The 22,067-nt window shown below is 50.5% G+C and overlaps 1 protein-coding gene across 1 annotated transcript; it reads left to right on the plus strand.

Moving 5' to 3' along the window:
• Positions 1–10,680: 10,680 nt before the first annotated feature.
• On the plus strand, positions 10,681–17,161 carry LOC134554219 (lymphocyte antigen 6E). The gene is made up of 3 exons (XM_063404733.1): positions 10,681–10,839; positions 15,133–15,252; positions 16,362–17,161. The coding sequence occupies exons 1-3, from the start codon at positions 10,788–10,790 to the stop codon at positions 16,568–16,570; spliced, it is 381 nt and encodes a 126-aa protein (XP_063260803.1). The 5' UTR covers positions 10,681–10,787; the 3' UTR covers positions 16,571–17,161.
• The last annotated feature ends 4,906 nt before the right edge of the window (positions 17,162–22,067 follow it).

Here is a 22,067-nt window from a genome sequence, read left to right on the forward strand (position 1 = left end):
TCCTTGAAGCCAGGGTTTTGTTTCTTACTTTCAAAGCTCTGTGAGGAATAACATCCCACCCTGCCTGAAACACAGGGAATGGCTCCACATTTGTGTCAGCACTGGGGATGATCAGTGAATTTGTTCACAGTGAGTTTGGTTATCAAGCATCTGTTTACAAACAAGCAGGTGGAAGTAAAGCTGATTTGTGGCAGCCTTGCACACATTTCTCCAGCCTCAGTGGGGAGCAGTTCCTGGCTCCTCAGGCTCTTTCCTCCCATTCCCATTTTGAAATGAGCTTCTCTCATCAGAGAAAAGGGGGGAAGGCACAGAGGGAAATATGTGGCTGAGAGGGGAAAGGCAGAAGGGAAGCAACGGGGACAGCCCACCGAGCTGGGAGCTGCTCTCACACTGCCTCCTCATGGACCTCATCCAGCTGGAAAAGGCATCCCCGTATCTACTCCCCTCTTTTCTTTTTCCAGGGCCAAAACAACCTCACACAGCTGTTGCCAATCCCTGTTGTCATTCAGAGATTGTGAGAGGCTTTCTACAGACCCACGTTCCTGGCAGAGAAGCCATCCATTGTGTTGAGCCTTGTTTGGTTTTGGGAGCCCTCTGCTCCCTCCTGTCCCCGCAGGAGCTGCAGCTGAGGGGAGACAGAAAAGCTCTGTAGGAGGCCTGGGGGGTGTCACAGAGAAGAAGAAGGGGCAGCCAGCCAGGGACTCACACAAACAGCTCGGAGCTTCTTGGGTCACAGCCCCGGCTGCAAGCTCCCATTCCTGGAAAACACACAGGAAAAAAAAAAAACGGAGAAAAAGAGAAGCTGGCAGCATCCCCAGCTCAGCTGCGTCCTGGGAGAAACCAGAGCTGGTCCAAACAATTGAAGGGTGTCGGTTTTTCTGTTGTGTTTGATGGTTAAATGAGATCTTTGCTTTTTCTGAAGCATTGCCCGGGAACTCTGCTGGGTTTTGGTTGCACATGTGGATTTTTGAGGCTTTTCACGGTGCCTGGATTTCACAGCCACTGGTTTTCCAGGAGGATGAAAGATTCCACATCAAACTTCATGTTTTGTGCTGTGAGCTCTGGATCTGGTGACTGGTTTTAAATATTTTGTTTAATGGATGGAGGGGAAATGGAGGAAATGAAAGAGGTGACACCACAGTGGTGGGCAGGGACAGGAGGACACTGAGAGATTGGTGAGCTGTGCCTGGAGATGACAGATGTCAAAAGACCAAACCAACAGCAGAACCTGCGGTTAATTTTCTTTCACCAAAGACAACCTCAAAAGGGAAGGAAAATTAGGATGGAGAAGGAGAAGAAAAAAGTTTTTAAACCAAGAAGAAGGAAGAGATGTGCAGATGTTCAGGGCAGGCACGGGTAGGGCTGTGGTGGCTGTGCTGCCTCCCAATTCCAGGAGCAAATCCTGCAGGAGAAGTCCTCCAGGAGCAAGTCCTCCATACCCTGCACAGCTTTTCCCTGCAGGACCTGAGGTGCTTTCACAAAACTCCAGGAAAGTTTGGCTCCAGGCCAAAGCTGTTACTGTTTTACCACCTGTCACATTGGCAGGACAAAGAGGAAATAGAAGGGGCAGTTTTACTTCTCAACCAGTTTTGCTGGACGTGAGAAAACAGAAACTTGGTGGGAGAGACCATCTGGAGGGGAAGGAACGAGTGGAGGGTTGAGATCAGTCCAGGGAGGGTGTGGGGAACCAGGATGGACACACTTCAGGAGGGAGAACTCTCAGGGTTGTTGTTCCCTGAGATTCTCCTCGGGGTTGCTGTTCCCCGAGGTAATAAGGTTTTTCGTCTTCTCTTTGCCCTAAGTGTTTCACACCGGAGGTAGAGACGACAAGCTGAGTCTGCCAGTCCGTGTTTCCAAGGTTTTTTATTCTTAATTATCTCTCAGTTCTTTCTCTGCTCTGCAAGGCATCTCCAGCAGAGCAGGACACGCGGGGGACTGGGTGGATCAGAGAGCCCCGCACCTTATGTACAGCACCCCTGACCCAACCACTGTCCAAAACGAACTTTTTATTCACAGAATTTTACCAATGCCTACTACCTATGCTAACATGTCATTTCTACTCTAAACCAATCTCTAAAATCCAACTCAGCAAAAGATGGGGGATGAGAACAAGAACAAGGAGCACAGGACCACTCCCCAATTCCTCCATCTTGTCTCTTCAAACCCATATACTAAAAATCCTAAATTCTACATTTACACTCTGTGATAAACTAACTACTACTTATTTTGAATTCTCTCAGCTTGTGATTCTTCATGCAATGTGGGCATTCACTCCCGTGGACAGGGATCAGAGGCAGTGTCCTCCTGGGCTCTGTGTGAGGCTGGCTGAGCCCCTTGTACAGATCCCAGACCCCCCTGTCCGGTCTCCAAACCCTCCAGGGTGACCAGAGGGATGTCCTGGACTCTGACAGAGAACAAACCTTGTCCAGATCTTCTGCCCACCTTTACTCCCAGCTCTTCCCCCACTTTTCACCGCAGCGGTTTAAGTGCTGCCAGAAGGTCAAATGAGAGTGGTTTCCTAGAGTTGTCCACAAATTCAGAGGAAGCCTTTTTTTTTTCCCTGAAACTTCTGGATGCCAAAGCAGCTGGATTAGCCAGGATTACTCTGACTGATTCCTTGGAGGTGAAGGGATTGTGCTTAATGGGATTTACTCTTCCTCTTGTCCACCCACCTAGTTCCTGGACTGAAAGCTCACGGCTGTGAGAGCTGAAGGTCTTGGAAAAGTAAATCTGGAGGTGGGAATTCTGGATGGACTTTGTGCTGATCCTCTGAGTGGAAAATAGCTGGAACTTTTCCAAATAAAGAAGGAAGAGGGACAATTTAAAGCTCTCCCCCTTGATTGGAGGTGAGGAATGGGCTGATTATGAGGTCACTGCTCCATTTCCACACTGGTTCCTCCCTTCCGTGGGCTGGAGGAAGGTGCAGGTAGAAGGTCAAGGCTTCTGTGGCTCAGCTTTAGGCAAAGCCCAAATCTCCTTTTTTCCCCCATGGACTGGATCAGTCCCATTTCCCTTCTCCAGTGTGAGGTTTGGGTGCTGGTGCTTTCCAGGCTGAGCTGTCTGGGAGAAGAATTCCAGGTGATTCTTGGAGCTTCGGTGTAGGATTTGTTTTCCAAGCCCACAGCTCTGAGCTGCACCTGCAGAGTCAGGAGCTGTGTTTGTGTGGAGTAAGAGGGAAGACAGGTGTGGAGACACAACCACATCAAACACTACAGCAAGAACCATTTTGCTGCCACAGATATTAATGAGATGAACTAATTAACACATCAAAAGTGAATAAAATTAGTGTTTTCGACATAAATATGCAAATCAGTGAAGGTTGTCAGCCGAAGTGGTGTCCAGGAGAATGGGGAAAAGAAATCCATCACAGCCACCAAAGCCAGGCTGTTTCTTCTGCTCCTGTTTCTTTGAAAATCTGGATATTTTGGGAGACTGGGTCTAAATCAGGGATTCATTTAGGCTGGAAAGGACCTCCAAGATCACTGAGTCCAATCCTCACCTTGTCAACCAGACCAGAGCACTGGGTGCCACATCCAAAACCTTTCCATGAAGAGATGTGGAAATAATCCATTATTATAAAGGGCTTAGGATGCTCTCTAGGGACACACAGAGAGCAGCCAACCCAAACTGGGAAAAAAAGCTCTGAAACAGATCATCAAACAAGGGTGTAGGGGCTATCAGGGAGGCAGGGATGATCAGCAAGAATTTTGTGACAGGTTGGGTGATATCCCTCCCTGTGACAAGACAGCAAAATCTGTGAGGGTAAAAGTGGTACCTGTCACACAGCTCAGCCTTAATAAAGCTTTTGGCACGGTGTCACGTGGTGGGCTCAGAAGCAAAACCAAGAAAACCCAGTGGGGCTGAAATCATGAGCAAATCACAGCCAACAATTTGCTGTCAGGCTGGAACGATCCATTAAAAGGCTCCTCTTGGCTCTGGGAGGATGCAAAAGTTTTAATTGCTGGTTTGGATGACGTATTAGACAATAAATTCACTGAGCTCACGGGTGACAAGCTGAGGCAATCTGCAAACAGGAGAACTGTGGGTGATTCCAGTAAATTTACGGGGTAGGCTGAGAAAAGAGGGTTTAATTTAGGAAGGGCAAGCACAAAGCTCTCCATTTAATGTGGCACAAATATGGGATGAGGGAATCTCCCTCACAGCAATCTGGCAGGAAAAGAAGATGTGCCAGATCACAAGTTTAACACGTGTCAAACTTTGGGAGAAAAATGCAAACCAAAGCCTCCTGGATGCTTTGAATTCCTTGCTGGAATTCTGCACTCCATGGAAAAATCTTACACATTGCACTGGGAAGTGTAAACCTGGTGTGTGACGGGATGAGAACCTCCCAGATCCTCCAAATGGAAGGTTTGGCCCGCTTGGTTCTTCCCACTTTTTGTGTTCACACAGCAGCAGAGAGGATTTTAGACAGCATCAGAAGGAATTCCTGGCATCCAAAATAGGGTGAAGAGCTGGAAAGCTGCCGCCAGAAGCAGCAGCTTTAGCACCATAATTAGGATTCATCAAAGCATGGAAAAACTCTGGTCTCAGCATCTCCTTCGTGTCTCCACTGGGGCTGGAGGGTGAACTCACTCATTCCCGGTCATTCCCATTCCTGCTTCTCTCTGTCACCTTTCTGCCATCCCCATCTGGAGCTGATTCCCTGCACCAGAGCAGAACTGGAGTGTTCAGGGCTAGCTTTGCCCTACCACGGAATCATGGAATGTTCTGGGTTGGAAGGGACCTGCAAGACCTCGTTCCAATCACTCTGGCCATGAGCAGGGACACCTTCCAGGAGATCCTGGCTGCTCCAGGACAAAGATTGAACAGCAAAAGTGACCCAAAGCTCTTCCAGTGATGTGGGAAGAGCTTCCAGGCAGGAACTTTCACTCCCAAAAAGTGTTCAGCTCCCAGGATTTCAGCTGACGTTAAAGCAGTGCTGAGGCACAAGGTGCAGAGAGCTCTGCATAGGAATTATGGTTTTCCCATTTTCCAGCTGATTCCTTACTCAGGCAAAGCCTTAAATTCCACACAAAGAATTGGAGGTGCCAGGGGTACGATTTTCCTTGGTCCAGGAGAGGCAGGAACAGGCCCTGGCCCTGTGCCCAGTGCTCACAGCAGCTCACCTGGGAGCTGCCTGCAGCTCCAGGATGCAGAATTAGATGTTAATTAGCAATTAGATAACGAGTAGACCCCGCTCCTGGGAATGAGAAACTCCCTTCTGCAGCCACAGGAAACTCCAGGAATGAAACTCCCTGGGAGATCTGTGGGGAGGAGAGACTTGGTAATATAAAAATCTTGGAGAAAGTGGATTTTGCCTTTCACTCTCTTCCTTATGGATTTCACTGGGTCACAAGCACAACCGTGGGTGTGCCCAGATCATCTGGCCTGTGTCACTTCAGTGCCACCAAGCAGCCAGAAGATAAAAGCCCCACAATTCTCATTGTGTCTTTCAGGCTGAGCACTTAGTGAACATTAAAAGGTGAAAGGCAGAGCAAAAAAAAACCCAATTTTGGACTTTTTACAGCTTTTGGAGAGAGGATGATGTCCTTGCTCACTTTCTCTTTCGTTTTACCCCTTTTAGATGAAATTCCTGAATATCCCAGCCCTTTTGTTTACTTTATCTGTGTGTTTTATGGCTCCCGCCCTGCTCTTAGTCCTCTGGAGTTTCCTATCCAAGGTCACCTCGTTCTTTCTCTGCTTTTGAATGAGCACAGGCACGGTGCTCCACGGCAACTGCCTTTCCTTTGTTCTGCTGGTTCTTCTGGTCCTTCCACACCCTGGAACACTCCCATTCCCATGTTTTCTACACCAGGTTTAACATTCCCACCACAAACCCCCACAAGTCTATCACCTTGCCTACAGCTTCAGCGTATTTTTGTGCTGCCTCCTTGGAGCCTGGTGAATTCCTCGTCCACAGGAAAGTGGATTTTTTTGGTGGAGGGAATAAGGGAAAGAATGGAAAAGCCTCTTCCCTCGCCCCAAAATCCCAGAGATGAGGCCTCTGTTGTGGAAGAGGAGGTGCCCAAGAGGTTGTGCAGGTGGTCCAGAACCTCTGATGGCACAAAAAAAGGAAAAAGGCCAGGACTGGGGAAAAAAAAAGTGCTATAAAACAAGTCCAGAGTTCACCCAGGAAATGGAATTAGGCCTGGAGACAGGGAAAGCACTACATAGTTAAGGATTAGTGTCAGAGAAGAGAATTGTGGAATATCCTGAGTTGGGAGAGCAAAAGATCATCAATTCCAACCCTAAAAGTCACAGCCTGAGGCCAGTGACAGATGGAGACAAATCAGCACATGGCCAAGGTCCAGGCAGGACAAGGCTGCAGACAGGGACACTTAGGGGGCCTAAAGGGTTAGGCTTGAGCTTAAAGGGGGTCCCTGGAGCCATGGGCACAGTCTGAGGAGGGCCCTGCTGAGACTGCTCAGGCAAATTAAAGTTTTTGCCTGAGAAACAAGCTCTTCCTGAAGAACCACAGTTGTTTTCCTGTCAAAACAAGCACGGCTGAGTCACGCAGACTTTGGAAGGAGGAAGTGTGAGAATTCCAGCACCGGCTGAGCATTACCAGGCAGCAATCCACTTTCACCTCAGGCCCGGGCAAGAAAGGGAAAAGGAAATGTGGATGTCAGCCAGAAGTGAAAGTTCATCAGTCTGACAGCCAGATACTGACTGCATGTTGTGGTTGGAGGGGGGCAGATGAAGGTTTTATTCCTTTATCCATAAAAAATATAATAAATGGCGTGGCCCAAAGATCTGGTTGGGCACAATTATTTCAGGAATTTTCAGGAATGACCTGAGAGAAATCCCAGGTGTTTCCCCACAGGATGCAGCAGAGGTGGTAGAGGACAGTGACCTGTTTGGAAACATTTGGAAACAGACAGCAAAGAATAACCTGCAGCTTGGTTTGCCCACGGAATGTCCAGAGCATCCCTGGATGCTCCAGGTATTATCCTGAGGGTCTTCTGGACAGCTTAGATCCTGAGAGATCAGGAGGGACTTCATGAGGAGGAGCATCCAGGGCGGGATGATGAGGAAGGGCTGGGATATGAAGTCAGGCCTCTCATTCAGCCAGGGGCAGCAGGATGGTGCGAGCAGGAATTCCAGTGATGGTGATTCCCAGCTCCAGCATTCCATGGAGTGTCAGGGCCTGTGCCAGCACCTGGGCAAGGAGGACCTTCATGCCCAGACTGAAGCACTGGGTGAAGTTGCATGAAAGCACTCCAGACAAAGAGAACTTTAGGGATGAGAGTGTTGTAAATTAAATTAATAAAATTTATTACATTAAATTAATAAAGAATTTTATTAATAATTTACAATATAGAATTTCTAAAAAGCCACAAGCAAAAATCAGTGTCGAGCCTGGGATCAGCACTGGGTGAATTTGGCTTCGGCCTCTGTCGCACCAGAGCTCCCCTGTTCACAATTTCAGTCTCTGCAGGTCAGTTTATATACGGTTTTTCCCGGCTGGACAGGGCATTGCCTCATACTTCTTTTGTCCCTCCAGTTTCTTTTTCATACTCACGTGGTCTTTTTCCTCGCTGCCGGTCGGTTGAATAGGTTCCAGAGGAGAGATGAATACTTGATTCGATTTCTGGGAACCCTGTGTCAGGATGCACATCCCGGAGGATGGAGCCTAGATCCATATCGAGTGTTAATTGCCGGGTCGTTGTCAGGTCCATCTCTGGAGAGGGCCCATCTCTTCTCGGAGCCACCTTTCTTTCCATTGCAAATTTTAGTCCTTGCCTGAGCTCCTGGCAAGGACATTTACAATTCCTGAACACTTTTTTATTTCCAAGCCTGAGTGACTTTTACCGTGTATTTTATAAAACGCGAATTGTTTTATACCACAGATTACAAACACAAATTGTTTCACATCATATATCACAGGAGGAAGCAGCAAGGATGGAGATCCTGAGCTCCTGCTCTCTCATGTCCTCCCAGTCCTCTACCAAACTGAATCTCAGGTGAGACAGGGAGGTGAGACAGGGCTCTCCCACAGAGCAGTTCCAACCCTCTCTGGGAGAAATCTGAACAATTCCCAACTCCAGAGCGTGATGCAATTACTGAAAAAAAAAAAAATAGTCTGTCCCCTTCCTGTGTCATCAGAGGAAAGCGGTTTGAGCAGTTCTGCTCCACTAACAGGGGGAAACGTCTCATTTGCAAATTCCTCTGGGGTTTCGGTGCCTCACGTGCACAGCCAAGCCCAGGGAGCTTCACACAAACCCTGAAACAGAAGCGTGGTGGGGAAGGAACCTCTCTGCGTCCCACCCGGCCCCTCAGAAGCTGAAGAAGTTTTTACTGACCCTGAATTTCAAGCTTTAACTCGTCAAGTGCCTGTTCAACATCAAACCCTTGCAGGCCTGGTTAGTCTAGGTTTAATTCCTGCACCCTCTCTGCTGACCCATCAAAGGACCAGTCACACTCATCATTTCCTGATTTTAACTGTACCCATTCCTCCCCAGTGTGCCATAACCATGAAATATTTACCCTAGCACCAATTTACCTTATCTCCTTCTCCTCAAGCATGTCTCTGTAGCTGTCTCCACCTTTTGCCAGCACAGCCCACATTCCTGGTGCTGGACTCTACCCCTGCTGCCTTTCTTGCTTCACCCTTCTTTTTGTGAAGAAATACTTTTTGGCCTTGCACTCACAGTACGGAGCCAATGGTTCAATAAAGTCCTCCACTGACCTCCAAACTTGCAAGAAGAGGCTGGAGCACTCAGGGCAGTGTGGGCTGGACTAGAACAGAAATCTCAGCCAGCAGAGCTCTGCACTCTGTCCCACACAACAACCTTGGGTGGCAGGGGGAGGTGGGAGATGAGCTTACCCCATGGAATATAAAATATCCTGAGTTGGAAGGGACCCAAAAGGATCACAGAGCCCTCAGAAGGGCTTGCTTCCCTACCTGGTGTAATTCCCACCACAGGAAACTGGTCCCTGGTGGCTCTGCTCACCTCTTCCTCTTGCAGCATCCTGTCATTAGTGCTGTTCCCGCCCAGCCATTCCAGCAGTATCGGGATGACTCCAGATCCCGTGCTGGGTCGTGACCTCTGTGACCCTCAGGTCCTCTCTCTTCCTTCTTATCAGTAGGGTAAGCCCATCTCCAGAAAAAAAAAAAAATGGGGCTGATAATGTTAAATTTAAGTGTGGGGGAAATACAGGAAGCTGTAGATCCTTGTACTCTTCTCTTGGGGATGAGGAGAATGTATCACAAAATCACGAATCTGGGTTGGAAAAGACCTTAAAGATCAGTTCCAGCCTCCTGCCATGGGCAGGGACACCTCCCACTATCCCAGGTTGCTCCAAGCTTCATCCAACCTGGCCTGGAACACTTCCAGGGATGGGGCAGCCACAGTTTCTCTGCAAAACCTGTGCCAGGGCCTCCCCACCCTCACAGGGAAGAATTCCTTCCCAATATCCAACCAAAATCTACTTCCTTGGCCTGTATGAAACAGAGGTTTGTCCGAATTACATTTTCTCAAGTTACCACAAAACTGAAACTTCCCATTTTTTTTAGTATTTGGTCTGTCCCAGCAGCCTGTTCCAGTGGAAGATATGAGACCACAGAAACTGCTCGGAAGTCAGCTCCTGCTAAAATACCTGGCAGTGACAAATAAAACTGAGCCACAGGAAAGGAAAGGGAAGCAGGGGTTTGCAGGCATGGGTTTTCTTCCCAAGCAGAGCTCTCTGAATGCCTCCGACAAGACAGGAGCTGGAATTTCGCCTGACAGATGCATTCGCTGAGAAATGCTGACTCTGCAGAATTAAACCCATCTGTGGCACAGAGTTTGTCAAGCCTGTTTCCTGCTGGCTCACCAGCCTTATCCTCCATCCCCAGGCTTTCCTGACAGCCAGTTTCACAGGGACCCTCCCCCACTTTTCCTCCTGCAGCTCGTTTCCTAGAGGATTCAGTTCTTTCCATGGGACCTACTGAATTTGGGACACTCCGACATCAGGGGACTTATTTACAGTCTGGAGACTCATCCTGCCAAGCAGCTCGGGCTGTCCCATGCCACCCCAGCTGCTGGGCTCTTCAAGCTTCCCAATCCTGTATGTCTAATCCAATTAAGGCTCTGGGCAACAGATGGGAGAGTTGGTTCTTTATGTGCTTGGATCCTGAGGGGAGGCTGTGCCTGCAGAGGGGTCAGACCTGAGGAGGGAGTGTGGGACAGGTTCTGTATTCAGGGGAGTCTCGCCTGTAGGAGATCCATGCAGGGAGCCCTGGATACAGGGAATGTGTGTGTACAGGGTGTTTTGGAATGTGTGGAGGAAGATGTGTGTGTACTCAGGGGATCTGTGAGAGGAGATGCACGGAGGAAGGAAGGGAGGCAGGAAATCAGCGGGTCCTGTGGGTAAAGGGAGTCAGAGAATCACGGAATCCCAGAATAACCTGAGTTGGAAGAATTGGACTTGGATGATTGGGGTCCTGGAGAGAGGCAGCCCCCTCCTCCCGTCTCTTCCTTCACGGAAACAGAGGGGACCCGAAAGAGGGCTGGAAAAAGCCTCCTGGGGCACAGCTAGGGGAAAGCTGGCTCTCTTCCCCCTCGGCCAGCCGCTGCCATGCCGACGCGTTCTTCCCAGGGCCCCTTTCCCGGCCCCGGTTCTCCCTAGCGGGGAAACGAAACCAGGCGTGGCCGGGGAGGCGGAGGGGGGAGGCGGCGCGGGGGCCGGGCCCGGCCCGCGGGGCGGAGCCGCCGCCCTTTCCCCACCCCCGGCGCCCGGCCCTGCCGCCAGCCCCGAGCTTCCCCAGCCGCCCTGCGCATCTCGCCGGCCACATCGTCCGCACCATGAAGGCGCTCCTGCTCGCTGTGCTGGCCGCGGTGCTGTGCGTGGAGAGAGGTAAGGAAGGGAAGGGGATGCCTCCGCCACCATCGCCTCCTCCGCAGGAACCCCCGGTCCCTCGCCAGAGAGCAAATTGGGGGTTGGGGGAGTGATTCGTGTGGCAGGGTAGGCTGTGGAAGTTGGAGGTTTGTAGGGGATATAAGGGTTGAAAAGGGGCTGGGGGCGCAGCGCTGAGCCGCGTTATGGTTCGGAGCGGGATGCGGGGGTGTCTTTCCAAGACGTGCCTCGCAGCAGTGTCCCTCCTGAAGCAGGAACTTCGGGTTTCCCCCGCCTGTATGAATCGGTGAGCATCTCCGGCCGTGCGGGTGGATATCCTGGAGCTTTTCCCAGTTGCGGCTCGAACAAAGAGCAGGGCCGGCTCCGCTCCCCTTTTTGGGCGCAGCCAGCCGGGATAACGGCGCTGGGATGGGCTGAGATGCAGCCGGGAGGAAGGAGGGTGGAGGGGAGAGGCAGCCCAGCCCCGGCAATGGCTGATGGAGCAAAGTCAGGGCAGAGCCACTCGTGATTGTGGCTCCTCCGAGCATCCCTCGGGTGGCCGGTGCGGGGCGCGGTGACCCCTAAGGGACGATGCCGAACCCGGGCAGAACGCGGTTCCTGTTGCTGTGTGCTAGACCGCCAAGTTGCCCAAGTCGCAGGGCCTGCCGTCCCCTCCTTCCCCACCGTCTCCATCCCTCACTATCCAAACTCCTCGGGGCCGTGCAGAACCGCGTATTGTTCCCATATGTCGCTGCTCGGAGGAGCCAAACAAAGAGCGAACGGGAGAGTTCTGAGCTCTCGCAGCCCCTGCTCGGCAAGCAGGGTCCCTTCTTGTTTTCTGAGGGATGGAACTGGCTGTCTGCTGCCCTTCCCATTCCCCCCTCCCAGTGGAGCAACTGGCAATTGAAGCCTTGGGACCGGGGCAGAGCCCAGCTGGCTTGAGCTCGGTTCCAGCTGGGAGGATGGGCAGGCCAGGCCGAGCCAGTGAAGGGTTTCATCCCCACCCCTCAAAAAAAAACAAAACCAAAACCCAACAAAAACAACCAAACAAAAAACAAACAAACAAAAAAAACCCCAAAACAAACCCACAAGCCTTTCAGCTTTAAAATTAAGTTTTTATGCAGGCAAAAGGCTTTGTTGCAGGTGGTTTTATCCCCAAACACTTCCAGCATGCCCAGGGGGGATTTCACAGAAGAGCTTTACCCCCTGCTCAAAGATCTTGCCTGTGGATCTTGATAAGGATTTTGCCTAAGAATGGAAAAACAGCATCGGGGCTGAATGGAAAAGCTGCCGAAGCCACTGCATTTTCCTGGTGCTGCCGAGCTCCAGAGTGGGCTTTTAAAAGCATTTTCCCCCCCTTGTCTTTGCAAGAATCATTCAACTCCTTATCTGAAGGAATTCCCCCAAATGCCCTGCTCTGTGTCAGGAGCCCTTTGTTCCTCCCAGAAGCCAAGCAGTAAACAAATAAACACATAAATTCTTTGACTCGTGAAAACAAGGCTTCTCTTTTGCATTGTTCAGTCTTGGGATTTTTTTTCCCTTTTTTTTGCTTTTCTTGTAACCTTGAGCTCCAACTCTTTGCTCCGGCTACAGCTGCATGAAATTAATTCTGCCACCCCTCTTGTGCCTTTTGTCTAAACCACTCAGCCTGTTTGTAGGTGTTTTCTGGGGGGCAGAAAGTGACCGAATATTTCCTTTCTTAAACTCTGCCTCTCCTGGAAGGATTTTTTTCTCTTAAGACAAGGGGTAGTGGGTGACAATGAAAAACATGGGGACAGGTAGGAGATGCAGTGGCTGGAGCAGGGATTGAGTCACGTGGCAGAGAATTTCATGCCCAACAGCACTTTTATGTCATGCCCAAAGATTTCTGGTGTGTTTGTTCCTGGAGCCTTTAATGAACAGCATTGCACCACTCAGTGCCTTCAGTGCAGTGAGCAAACACATATGGGGACACCTCTCCTGCCAGAATGCCCACAGGAAGCCTGTAATCCACTTCATTCCGGATTGCTGGAGACTCCTGGGATGAGTCAGTTCTCCCCCTCGGGGTGGTTGTGAGGTGAAGAGTTTGGGACAGCTCACCTGAGACTTGGGAGCAGAGCTGGGCTTTGCTCCGAGGTCCCACACGGAGCTGTGGCCAACCCAGCGAGGGACAGTGACTCAGTGGCTCATCCCATCCTCCTCCTCCTTCCCCTCTCCTAAACGCAGAGATCCACTGAGGAATCTCTCCTGGAGGTTTTGACTCAGCTGGTGCCCTGTAATCCCGGCACTCTGGGTTGTGGTGGCTGCCTTGGTGTGCTCAGGTGACCTGGGTTTGTTGTAGGGATCATTGCCAGAGGAGGGATCCTTGGAGGATGCATGAGCCAGTCCAGGACATTCCTGCTTGGGGGGTTGTGGTGTTGGCTTCCACTCCAGAGCAGAGATTTGGCTGCTCTGCTGTGACATTCAGCATCTCCTACTAACGCACTTTAATCGGTTTCTCTGAGGTTATATTTTGTTTTCTTTCCCCTCCTCAGCTGTGGCTGCTCAAAAGTCATTCCTCTGAGAGCAATTGTTTTTTTTATTTCTCATTTCTCTTGTAGAAACCTTTTATTTTTGTGAGAGAAACAGGAATGAGAAGAGCCGTGAGATGTGGTGCAGTCCTATGGCAGAGTGGGACAGATGCTGAGCAATATTTGTCCAAATAATAATTCTTCAAAATATCCTTGTCAGGAACTGCTGAGCCTCAGGGAGCTCTCCCAGGGCTTCCCCTGCTTCACTTCCTTAGGAAAATAGTCCAAGAGGGTCTACAAGAAAGCTGGAGAGGGATTTTTTTTCAGGGATAGGGCAAGCAGGAATGGCTTCAAACTGAAAGAGGTTTAGGTTGGATATTGGGAGGAAATTCTTCTCCCCTGTGAGCGTGGTGAGGGCCTGGCACAGGATTCCCAGAGAATCTGTGGCTCCCCCATCCCTGGAAGTGTTTCAGGCCAGGTTGGAAAGGGCTTGGAGGTGCCTGGGATAGTGGAAGGTGTCCCTGATTGTGGCAGGGGTGGAACTGAATGATCCTGAAGCTTCCTTCCAACCCAAACCACTCCGTGTTTTTTTTGATGATCCATTTGTGGTGGGGCTGAAGGAGGTGGGAGCAGGGACGGGGCTGCCTCGCACTTCCCACCCTGAATCAGCCCCCGCTCTGCATCCTGTAAATACAGAAAGGGAAAGGCAGTGCCTCGTGGAGGGGCTGCCTGGGAGCTCCAAAATCCCGAGTCCGTGGAACATTGGGAACAGACCTGATCTGTCTGCATATGTAGGTCAGCAGCTGCAGCGTGGATGTGATGCTCTTGTGTGTAAAACACAGAGATCAAAGTGCCCATGGCCTTGCTGAGTCTCTGGTCCAGGCTGTCTCCACAACCACTCCCCACCCCAAATGCTGTTTTCCAGTCATCCCTCTTAGTGAGGGATGAGGGATGGGAGCCAGTTAGTCCTTCCTGCTGCTGTAGGATAAGCCATAAGTGGCCTCAAGTTCCTCCAGGGGAGGTTTAGCTTGGAAATGAGAAAAAATTTCTTCACCGGTCACATGTTGGAACAGTGGTGGAATCACCAATCCTGGAAGTGACAAAAAATTGTGCAGCTGTGTTGCCTAAAGGCTTGGTTTAGTGATGAATTTGGCAGTGCTGGGTTAATGGTTGGATTCAAAGGTCTTAGAGGTGTTTTCCTGAAATAGTTCCATGATTCTATAATTTTAGGGGACCTGCCGGTTTTGCAGGTCTTGAGCTTTCTGTAGCTGAAAAATCATTTCCACCCCGTGCTCCAGCTCAAGCATGGCCTGATCTTGGTGCCCAAAGCTGGGTCATGGAAAGTTTGAACTTGTGGTCACACCTGGAGCATTTCCCATCAGTGTCACAAGATCATAAAATCAGAATGGTTTCGCTTGGAAGGGACCTAAAGATCATCCAGTTCCAACCCCCCTGCTCCAGGCAGGAACACCATGTCTGATGGCTGAGCTGAACCAGCCCAAATCTCAAAAATTCACCTCTGGAGTTTGGTTTCAAGTTGGCAGCTGTAGCTCGGACACATTCTTGGTGCCAACCGGGGTGACAGAAAGTGCCAGGCTGAGGTTGTTTCAGCTTTAGCTGATAAGAGCTTAAAATGAGCTTGAACCCTTTGCTTGGCCTTTTTTTTGGGGGGGAAAAAAAAATAAAAGTCCCCTATTGCGGGCTGATAAAACTGAAACAGAAAGCGCGGCTGTGGGCAGAGACGTCCCATGGGACAGAGGTGGGGAACTCCAAGTGAGGACATCTTCCCACCATCCCCTCAATGAGCTTTGCCTTTCTCTTGCAGCCCACACGCTCGTCTGCTTTTCCTGCTCGGATGCCTCCTCCAACTGGGCCTGCCTGAAGCCTGTCAAGTGTGGAGAGAATGAAAACCACTGCGTGACGACGTACGTCGGAGTGGGACTCGGTGAGTGGTGACAGCGCCTCCTCCTGCCCCTCCTGGCTCCTCTCCTGGGTCACCTGCTGAGCTGCAGCGAGGCTTCGCCTTCTTCTGGCTGGGGACAGGGGGGAAAAAAGGGAAAGTTCTGCTTAGCAACTGGAGTGTCGGACCATCCCACGGGAATTCTCGGGAGGGACGCGCTGCCAGGAGGAGTCACGTTAGAAGCCCACGTGCCTGCACCGATGCCCGCGAGTCCGGGGGGAATTTCAGGCTGGGGGCGGGGAGTTTGCTGATGAATAAGTGAAAGCGTGGAGGATGCTGCAGGCTCCCTGTGTGGGAGGCTCCAGGGTTGCTATTCCTGCTGATTTTTTTTTTTTTGCCTCGTGTTTGGGTTCTTCGTCCCGGAGTCCCACCTTTGCTTCACTTTCTGTGGACGAGGAGGGAAGGGAGGGTTGTGGGTTTCCTTCCTGAGTGCCTGGAGAGATTGGGGAGTTGTGTCCTCAGCTGCTGCTCCGAGGGAGGCAGGATGCTCTGGCAGATCTCCTGGTGCCTTTGCAGGAACCAGAGCCCATCCTGACTCTCCCTGGCAGGAGGAGGGGGAATCTCATGCCCAAGTCTCCAGCGTGGGGGGGTCAGATGCTCACAAACAGAGACTGGAAACTTTTATAAACTTCCCTTCATAGCCCAGTGCTAATGGTTTCCTCTTTCCTGCCTCTTAACGTGGGCTGTGCCTCTCTGGAAATGCAGACTTGGCTCCCAAGTGTCTCCCCAGTGCTCCCTGTCTCCCTTGAGGAGTCCCAGAGTGAAGCTCAAGAGGGATTTTTGGGATTCCTCACTGGAGCCGTTGCAGCCGAACATTGGCTGATCCACAGGGCTGTTCCTGGGGTGCTGTGTGGTCTCTGGGGTGTTTGTGGGAGCTTATCATGGGTGATCCTTGATAAGAGGGGCTGGCTGGGATTCCTGTCTCCGAGAACCACTTCATCCTCTCTGGAGCTCTCCATCCTCCCTGTGCCACCCTGGCTCTTCCAGCGCTGTAATTCCTTTGCAGAGCAGGTGACCAGAAACCCCAAAAAAAACCCCCAAACCTTCTAAACCCCTCTCTTTTCCTCCCTCCCCACCCCCCACCCCAAATCCAGGCGGCAAATCCGGCCAGTCCATCTCGAAGGGATGCTCCCCCATCTGCCCCAGCGCCGGCATCAACCTGGGGATCGCGGCCGCCTCCGTCTACTGCTGCGACTCCTTCCTGTGCAACATCAGCGGCTCCAACAGCGTCCGAGCCAGCTCCACCATCCTGGCCTTGGGAATCCTCGTCAGCCTCCTCTACGTCCTCCAGGCCCGCGAGTGATGGCGCTGCCCGAGGAAGAGCCGCCTCCCACGGGTCTCGTTAGCCAATATCTGCTCTGTTGCTGTCTGCAAGGAGATACTCTGTTTCTCAGCAGGCTCCCGAGGTGATTGTTTCCAGGACTTTTTTTTTTTTCCGCTCTTCCAAGCGTTGGAGACCTGGGCGGTTTGGCCGAGCTGTTCTCCTCCTCTTCCTCCTCCTCCTCCTCCTCCTCCTGTGGACATCTCCCGCTGCGCTCTCGCTCCTCCTTCGCCAAGGCGGATGATTTTGGAAGGGTTTCTGCTTTTTCTACCTGTTAATAACGTACCCACCTCCCCCCTGCCGTCCTCATTTCTAAGGTTGGGGTTCGCTGAGAACAGGATGCCCCAAGCACCACCAGGTCTGCTCCAGCATGTGGGTGGCACAGGCAGCGGGAATGCAGGATCCAAAGGGAGACACATTCCTGGCCCCTGGCAGCTGCAGTCTCTTTTTATAAAATTGTCTCGTTTCTTCTGATCCTGGGCTGACTTTTCTGGAAAACCAATGCCGTGTACCTTGTCCTTCCAAGCTCTGTAAGTGCCAGACCTGAATAAACTTGCTCCTGTTGTTACCTGAGATGGGACGTGTGTGTTTTTCCTTGCTCCAGGGATTAGGAACTCTTTTTATGGAAAATCCCAATACTGCACCCAGCACGAGGGTCCCTCACCCTCTCGAGCAGCTTTTTCATCTCCACATCCTTTCCAGTTGTGAGCAGCAAATCCATCTCCTCCCTGTCGCTGTCCTTCCTGATAAAAACCTCTGGGCCAGCTTGTTCCACCTCCCTCGGGAATGACTTTGCCCACGTGCATTTTAGTGATAATTGCCAGGTTTTGGGGGCTGAGTCAACACTGATGGAGCAATTACCCTGGCAGCAGGACTCTGAAGTGAAATCTGCATTTTACAAAGACTTGGTGCCTCAGTTTCCCCGCTTTGGACTTGTCATGGTGACCACCACACTGATGATTCCTGAAGGACCATGGTCTGAAAAATTTGGTGAAGTCGGAGGAGAAGATGTCAACACCCAGATCTTGAGGCCCAACCTTCAATGCCTGATGGTTCCCATGGACTGCTGGAGGTGACTTCCCCACCCAACCTTCCACATCTGCTGTCCCTCAGCTCCCAGGATCTTCCCAGGTGTTCTGGCAAGGTTTTTCCTACAAGTTCTCAGCTGTCCCGTGGGAGATGTGTCCTCCTGCCCTCTCTGTGTCGTCTGTCCTGCCCACTCTGCTTGCCTGTGGACCTGCTGGACACAAACCAAGCCAAAATTCAGCCTTAAACCACCAAGTTCAAGCTTTTTGTCACTTCCACTGATTGATCAGAGGTGCACTGGGCTTTTTTTTAATTCTATTTCTAGCAGCAAAACCCAGGTGTCGGCACATTTTAGCCACGCCTTGTACCTGCTTCTCCTATTCTGTGTCAAAACCCAAGCAAAAGCTCCACGAATCTTCAGTTCCACCTCTGTCCCCTCTTCAAGGAGTGATGAATGAAAGGTGGTTGCAGCTGTACAGAAATACTGGTAACAGAAGTGATTTTATGGTTTTTTTCCTCCCTCTCTTTCCCCCCTCTGTTAATTAAAGTGGCGCAGATGTTAATGACAGCTTTTCCACCAGGAGGGATGGGTCAGTGGGATGTGATCTGCAGTTTAGTGGTTAATTTGGGAAGAATGCATCACTTGTGTTGGTCCTTGGATGTGCCTTCCTTTGGATAATGGCCTGAGGTGCCCCACAAAACCTCTGCTATGCACGTGGAGCACAGGGAAAATTGGGGAAAAACTTCCTAAACCGAGATGAGTATTCCCCAGCTTCCCTGTGCCTCAGCCTTTTCCCAAAAGGGTTCCCACCCTCGTTTTTTGGGTCCATTTGTCCCTCAGCACTTGCTGGGACACTGAGGTGGCACCCAGAGCACTCTGCGTTGAATTTAGGGGGCTCTGTCTTTTCTGCCCATCTGGAAAAAGGTTTTGGGGGCTGGTTTGGGACTCGATTACTTTCAGCAAAGAGCTGAACTTCAAAGCCATCAGCTGTGTCCTGATGTCCATCCGTGTTTTTGTGAGGATCCTGATGGTGCCACCCTGGACAACCCCAGGGTGACGACCTGGTTGTCTCCTCCAAGGGCCATCTCCTCCCTTTCTTGGAATTTCTTGGCCAGTGCCAAGGATTTGGTTGTGCCAGGGAGCAAAGGCTCATAGGAGGAGCATCCAGAGGCTGCTCATCCCAATAAATAACAAATTATATTAATGGAATTGCCAGGGGACTGAGCCGAGGGTTGGTTGGATAAATTTCACATGGAGATTTGTTTTTCTTCCTCGCTCTCTTTTTGTCTCTTCCTTCCCGTGTACACCAATCTAGAATATGGGAAAAAGGATATTTTCAGTCTTTCCTTTCCTGGCAAAGATCTCTTGGATGGATCCATGTGTGTTTGGGAGAGGGAGGGGGTGACAGCTTGTCACAGCTGAATCTGAAGCACTTTCTCATCACTCATGCCAACTCTCGCTATTCCTGGTCCCATTCTAGGTTTATTTTTTGCCCCCAAATCCCCAGAATGACAAATCTGGTGAGAAGCTCGTCTGTTGAAAAACCCAGGCCTCAGAATGGGCAGGTGAAGTAATAAAAGCCATTAATATTAGGACAATAAGTAGGAAAAACATGGGATTTATGAAGTGTTCAGACTGGTGGGTTGCTAAACCAAATGCTGGATTTAGAATTTGAGGGCTGTGGTGGGACAGCCCTGAAAGGCTTTGGATGTGTTTTTGTGGAATTAAGAGATCAAAATCTGAGCAGAAAATTCAGATATTCACCTGTTCTGGCAAGACAAGAGGTTCTGAGGAGAGGAGATTTGGCTCCCTAGAAGCATAAAATATCCTGGAAGAGTTTTTACTGGAGATCAAGAGCTAAAGTGAAATACCTGCCCACTCTGGAGCGTGTTCCTGAGGAAATAATTTCAGTGCTTCCATCCTGGAAATGGCTGTAATTCACCAGCAGCTGCTGCCATCTCCCACTCCCCCACCAAGGGCTCGAATTTTTGTGGATTGTCCAAAAAATGCTCAAACCTGTGGCATCAGTGCTTCCCACCCAATCTGGGGGTTTGCTGTTTGCCCAAGAGAAGGACTTCAAAATGAGCACAGCTCTTCCAGCAGGTTTTGAGAATTGGTTTTTTTGGGTTTTTTAAGGGCAAAATTTCTTTTGGAAACCACAAAGCTGACGTGACTTCCTTGCTCCAACAGAACAAACTAATTTTATTTTATTAACGTTTAATTACTACTCCAAGGATCCACTTTGCTACCCCAAGGGTGTCCAGGATTGGTGTTGATTTGCTCAAGTTGGGGTTTTTTTGGAAGGAATTTGTCTCCCAGGGACGCTGTTTGCTATGAAAAAAGGAGGCTGTGGTCCCACCATTCCTGTGGGAAGCTCTGCCGGGGGTGCCTGTGTGTCCACGGGATGAGTTACAGGATCCATGCCCTCTGGAAAAAGCAGATGTGGTGCACATCTGGATGCCTGGGGGTTTAGGACCCTTCCCCTTGCTCCGGGATGAAGGCGGCTCTGGATCCTTGATCCTGAAGTTGTTGTTTCACCCCTCTCTGAGGCTGTGGAACGGGAATGGGAGCAGAAATGCCCAGATTTGCGTTTTGGGAATGCCCATGGTGCCCAGGGAAGCGAAGCCCTGGGTCGGTCCTGCCACCTACTGGCTTTTGCCAGACATGGCGGAGGAATTTAAAGTCCAAATCTTCCGAAATCAAGGCGGATGAGCTGCCTCAAACCTGATAATTGCACCCAAAGCAGAGAGTCAGCAGCAGCAGAGACAGATTGAAGGTTTTAATTCGTCCAGCTTTGCTCTGATCGTGGAAATTGGGAAATAAAAGGCTTAAGAGGCTTCCCAAGTCCAACATTTTCAACGGGTGCACTTTTTTCTCAACCCTAATCCTCCTGTTTCATCAAATGAATATATATGAAGCCAATAAAATGTTGAAAATATAAAACTTTGGGACTTTTTATTTCAGCTTTCTTGGATGATCCGAGGTGGTTTCCCTGAAATGTTGATTTTACTAATCCCTATCTGTGAGATTTGTAACTGTGTATTATCTTTATTGTAATGGGATAAGCGGGATAAAGAAGCATCCACCCCTTTAAATATATTAATCTAAGTGAAGTGTATGTTCCATCTTGTTTCTTATACTCTAATAAAAAATATATGGAATTAATAAAAAAAAATACACTTGGAAGGAGATTTTTGGGTGGTTCTGCAGATATTACGGATATTAACTCTTGTTTTGTGTGGAAGGAAAATGCCTGGATTGTATTCCAAGGCCAGGATAAAAGGCAAGAACAAACTTAGGGACTAAAGGAGGGTTAAATTCCTGCATCTCATCTCAAGGCCATCGGAATCTCTTCCTGGGGATGGATAAAGAACAGGGATTGTCTTTGCCTTCAATAGCTCATAAATATCCTTGACTTGCCCGTGACCCTGCTGGGAATGGAGATGAGATTTGGCCTTGGAGCCTGCACTCTTCCTTGTGGGAGAGGGAGAGGCTATTTTGGGCACAGAAAGGGCCCTGTGTGGGTGTCCGTGGGCAGCTGCTCCCCTTCCTGCACTCCCTGCACGGGGATCCAACCCTGCTCCCGCCTCCGGACACACGGACACAGGGCTGGACACACGGACACAGGGCTGGGAGCTCTGGACATTCCCCCCGCTCTCCCAGCATTCAGCTCTGCAAAGTTATGTCATCGTAATTTTTGTTAAAAAGATTTTACGGGGATCCCAGCTGGATCCCATGGGAGAAGGGGATGATATTCCCTGGGGAACATGAGACAAATGCGGAATAACAGCGATGGGCTCGGGAGTTTCATTCCTTTTCTCTGTGTAATTCCAGGCTGGACTGCCATTTCCGCTGCAATCCAGATTTTGCAGCATGATTTGGAAGTGGTTTTTGGGATGGGAGGGCTCCGGTGGTGACAGGGGATATTTTGGGGACTGAGGGGACATTGCACAGCCGGGGGTCACAGAAGAAACCTGCACATCCCTCCTGCCTGGCATTCCCATTTCCCCTCACATTGTCACCCGTGTCCCAGCTCCTGCTGTTCCCTAAGGATCTGCCTGTCTCTGCACAGCCCAGGATGGGCTTTTCCGTGTTTCAGCTGTTTGGAAATTCGAGGGAAATGGTGCCACATCTCCTGTTTGCTCTGCAGATGGTCCTCACTGGCATCCCAAGGTCGTCCTGATCATCCCAGGATGGGAGGCACCAAACAGGGCAGAGGTGGGAGAATTCCAACCTTCCCCTCCCAGGATCCTGGAATGGTTTGGGTTGGAGGGGACCTTCAAGATAATCCCATTCCAACCCCCTGCCATGGGCAGGGACACCTTCCACTATCCCAGGTAGATCCAGGCCCCTTCCAACCTGGCCTTGGACACTGCCAGGGATCCAGGGGGCAGCCACAGCTGCTCTGGGAAACCTGTGCTTCACCACCCTCACAGAGAAGAATTCCTGTGA

The sequence above is a fragment of the Prinia subflava genome, chromosome 1 (assembly GCF_021018805.1).
Source record: "Prinia subflava isolate CZ2003 ecotype Zambia chromosome 1, Cam_Psub_1.2, whole genome shotgun sequence".
Taxonomy (NCBI): domain Eukaryota; kingdom Metazoa; phylum Chordata; class Aves; order Passeriformes; family Cisticolidae; genus Prinia; species Prinia subflava.

Excerpts from the sequence above, each read along its gene's own strand:
- LOC134554219 (XM_063404733.1), top strand. The coding sequence starts at position 10,788 with ATGAAGGCGCTCCTGCTCGCTGTGCTGGCCGCGGTGCTGTGCGTGGAG. Across the intron at positions 10,840-15,132 it reads GGTGCTGTGCGTGGAGAGAG|CCCACACGCTCGTCTGCTTT; the intron begins GTAAGGAAGGGA and ends TTTCTCTTGCAG. Across the intron at positions 15,253-16,361 it reads GTACGTCGGAGTGGGACTCG|GCGGCAAATCCGGCCAGTCC; the intron begins GTGAGTGGTGAC and ends CCCCAAATCCAG.